The sequence below is a fragment of the Vicia villosa genome, unplaced genomic scaffold (genome assembly GCF_029867415.1).
Source record: "Vicia villosa cultivar HV-30 ecotype Madison, WI unplaced genomic scaffold, Vvil1.0 ctg.000711F_1_1_1, whole genome shotgun sequence".
NCBI classification, from domain to species: Eukaryota; Viridiplantae; Streptophyta; class Magnoliopsida; order Fabales; family Fabaceae; genus Vicia; species Vicia villosa.
Window position 1 is genome coordinate 202,090 of NW_026705317.1, and position 3,874 is coordinate 205,963.

The following is a 3,874-nucleotide window of genomic DNA, read 5'->3' on the forward strand; positions in this document are numbered from 1 at the left end:
ATGTAGCTTAAACTGTCAATTCCCGATTGGTGCATTTGAATTTAAGTAAATTGTGGCATGATCTTGTCCTTGATTTTCTTGTCAAAACATTAATTCATTATCTCTTGGATATGCCTATTTAGATTGTGATTATGATAAAACTAGATCAAGAAAATAAACCTCTATAAATATAGATAGCTGTAAAATCATACTTTCAAACAGTTATCAAACAAACACTTCATTCCAAGTAAGAGTGACATGTTCCCTTCCACAAATTCCTGATCCCGAAAATTTTTGAAGTAAAACCATAGCAGTTTCACTGGCATCTACCATGCATCCACTGCCATCATAATCATTGCACAAATTAAACACAACCTTATAAAACTAAAATCGACGAAGCAAAGGCAAAGAAGTGCTGGTTGTACAACTAGGAAATGTATCTTCAAATCAATTTCAGAAATGTACAATGAAACTTTTTCAAACATCAAGATGTATGCCAACCAATAGAAAAATCAGAAATGTACAATGAAACTTTTTCAAACATCAAGATGTATGCCAACCAATAGAAAAAGACAGTGTCCTAGAGTCACTTGTTTCCATCAGGACTGACTATTGGCATGCAATGACTCCATTGAAGAACATCACCCAGCTGTTTTTTATCTGCAAAATACCAAATATTACATGACAGCTTGATAATGTAGGTCATCAATTCATTGATATATAGAATTACGATGGAAACAAGCAATGACATCAACACAAACATGAACTCTCCAATTACATTGATAATTAAAATTAGAACATCACAAGCATGAGTATATGTTGATAATTTGGTCTTTACCTATTAAATAAGATAAAATCATTGTTTTGAAGCATTTTCATAGATCCAACTCTTTAAATGAGACAATGAATTTATTGTTGAACCAGAACCATACCTTGACATCCAAAACCTTTTAGCATGAACTCATAGTCGAATAGATCACATTTTGGATCTTAACCATACCTTGACATCCAAAACCTTTTAGCATGAACTCATAGTCCAATAGATCACATTTTGGATCTTATTCAGCTCTGCATGACAAAAAAGCTACAATCATTTATCATAAAAGTGAAGACTGTAGAAAATAGAATCCAATGCTGGTGTATCTTAGGCTACAATACCAGAAAGAAAACTAGAAAGAAGATATATTCTCACCAATATTTATATAACATGATTTACATATCTCATTTTCAGAACACAAAAAACAATAGAAACTTCCCATAGAAGTGGAAGAAATTTGCAGTACATATAAGTATTTATAATCTCATTTTCTATTACCTAGATGCATATTGTATTGCCTTCAATGTCAGGATTGGAATAATAGTTTGCAGACCATAATTTCTACATCTTATGAATAGTGAATACATGAACAAACTTGAAGACATAATGAAAAACCTTGGATATATTTTGACATGGTCAGTTTATTGAGTTATCTTGAAGACATTATTAATCAATTAAAAAAACAAAAATTTTGCAATATAAAGCTTTCATATATAGCTTCATTCTTAAATAAATTTTATCATTAAGATATTTAATCAAAAAACAGGATTGTCATTCATGTAAAATAGAGTATCAGCACAAAGAAAACATGAGCTATCAGCACAAGCCAATCATAATGATACTTACTTTGTCCCATTAGTTCACTTAAAAGGGCCAAACGAGGCTTTCTTGGTAAAGAGCGCACACCATCAGAGAAGTTATATGTGTCAGACGGAAGATGGAATGGCGACGGAAAATGGAATGCGTGACATCAAATATGGCAAAATCTAGAGGCCTTTGGAGTAGCATTATGAGTTTGTCATCGTCGTCCATAAACAGAGGAATTATCCATAGGGGATCGTTAGAAAAGTCCATATTGGGAAACTGGATGTTGTACATCAGATTCCAATTTCCACCCTCGATCTCTAATGTCCAAATGGAATGACTAAAGGAGTCATTAGGTTGAAAGCGAATGGTAGACAGGATGGAAACTTTGTCTTTAAGTAGGCAGAGTTGAGATACAGTGTCCAAAATATAATCACCGCCCTCTTCGGGAAAAAAATTGTCAGGAAACTCTACAGGATCATTGTAAGCCTTCCTAACATAATCATATGAAATAGTTGAATAACTTGTATCCAACCAATAGAGAGTATTGTCTAGAAATAGACCAATGCTACTTATCAAATTTTTGCTAGGAAATTCGCCCAAGTTAGTACAGGTCTGGTCCCTAAGATTATACATCTGGAAGAAAGTCCCATCACATTTTTCATATAAATTAAGAAAAACGGCAAAGAAAACATAAGCGCCCAAGTGATTCGAATAGCCTAGAGAGGGTACTAATACGTAGGATTTTGTTATTGGCCTCCAACACTCCATTTCCTTATATTTTCCAAGAGTTGGATTCCATATCATCAACAAATTAGGGTTATCCAACATATTGTTATAACAAAAAAGTCCATCAGAAACGGGTAGAGAATCTAACATCATGCCAGAAAAAAAATCAGGAAAAGGAACCTGTTCATTGAGAGTTAGATCCCAGTAGTGGAAATCACTGTTGTCATTCATATTGAGAGTATTCTCTATGTTGGAGATTGGATGACGACAAAATACTATGTGCCTGTTTTCCACTTCATCTTCATCAACATCAATTGGATATGAATCTCTTAAAACGAGAAGCACTTGTTGACTGCCTGCGAGCCTCAGATTCCTCTTACAAAAAACTGGTTCTGAAATAATACCTCTCCATTCTTGACATTCATGACTCATTTGAACAAGCATTGTGGGAGGGAGTAGCAGTAGTATATCATATTCAATATTTTCGACAAAAACATCGGGAACAGGGAGAAGCTGAAATTTTCGAATCATTTGGTTGGAAAGGAAGAAATGAGACGGCGCAGATTTTGCGTAGGTTAATTTTAAATTGAAATAGTTGGGCTCTTTTTTTCTACAAACAATTGAATATTTGGGCTTATGTTTCGGATCACACCTTCTAAAAATTTTAAAATATTTTTGGATTAATTCATAAAAGTTTATCCTAACGCATCAAATACTATTTTTTTTTGTCTAAATTTAGTTCGGAGATGCGTCTTATCCAAGATAAATTTACAAATGCATCTCCGAAGTCATCTTTCTTTCCAAGTAAATCAAACACCCACCACATTTCTTAATAAAATAGTTCGGACATGTATCTGCGAACTAGGTGTTCAGATATACATCTCTTAATTCTTGCCTGCATGTTTCATTTGTAGAGACAAATCATATTGTAGTTTTTCCAATCCAATATAAGTTTAAATCTATTAACATTGTTGTTATTTGTTTCAAAGATTAATAAAAACAAATATTATAGAACCGACTAATGTGTTAATTAATCAAAAACAATATAATAGTACAAAAATTGTTCTACAAATCGGTGAAAAATATATAAAATACAAGCAAAATCATAGTCTACTAAGTATGCCTAATCCTAACTCCCTGACTCCTTCTCTTTTTACAAGAATAGAACGTGTTAGGCCACATAATGTTCTGACATGTCGATAAGACACCAATGGCATGATTATCCATGGCATGCTCATTCTTTAAGATCTCCTTATGAGCAGGCCTAGGTGGATCTAATTAAATGATTACAGCAAGATCTAATTGCCACGTCTTCGTCCTCTCATAGTATTCCGTTGTCTAGGAAGTTCCTACTGTGACTGGGTTGACGGCCCCGAGAAATTAAGGCAATATGGGTCCATAAAATCCAAGAGGTCGGTATGCATCATAGAAGAATCTCCGCTTTCAAAAATTCGTTTACCCATGTTCTCAAAGTTTGGTCGGGGTGGTGGTGGATATCTGGGTTGCATGGGTGGTTGGTAGCATTGGTCGTTTAAATAATTTTGG

General features: G+C 33.9%; 1 protein-coding gene across 2 annotated transcripts; it reads right to left on the reverse strand.

Moving 5' to 3' along the window:
* Positions 1–227: 227 nt before the first annotated feature.
* Positions 228–2,877, reverse strand: LOC131630603 (uncharacterized). Of its 2 annotated transcripts, XR_009292377.1 has the most exons (3): positions 1,643–2,877; positions 912–1,047; positions 228–639 (listed from the first exon to the last, which is right to left on the reverse strand). XR_009292377.1 is itself a non-coding variant. In XM_058901379.1 (2 exons), the coding sequence occupies exon 1, from the start codon at positions 2,858–2,860 to the stop codon at positions 1,661–1,663; it is 1,200 nt and encodes a 399-aa protein (XP_058757362.1). In that variant the 5' UTR covers positions 2,861–2,877; the 3' UTR covers positions 909–1,047; positions 1,643–1,660. The 2 variants fall into 2 exon arrangements, 1 of the variants encoding a protein (XP_058757362.1); XM_058901379.1 differs by lacking the exon at positions 228–639 and having other exon boundaries at positions 909–1,047.
* Between the last annotated feature and the right edge of the window lie 997 nt (positions 2,878–3,874).

Bases quoted from the DNA above. Each gene is read 5' to 3' on its own strand.
- LOC131630603 (XM_058901379.1), bottom strand. From the start codon at position 2,860: ATGATTCGAAAATTTCAGCTTCTCCCTGTTCCCGATGTTTTTGTCGAA.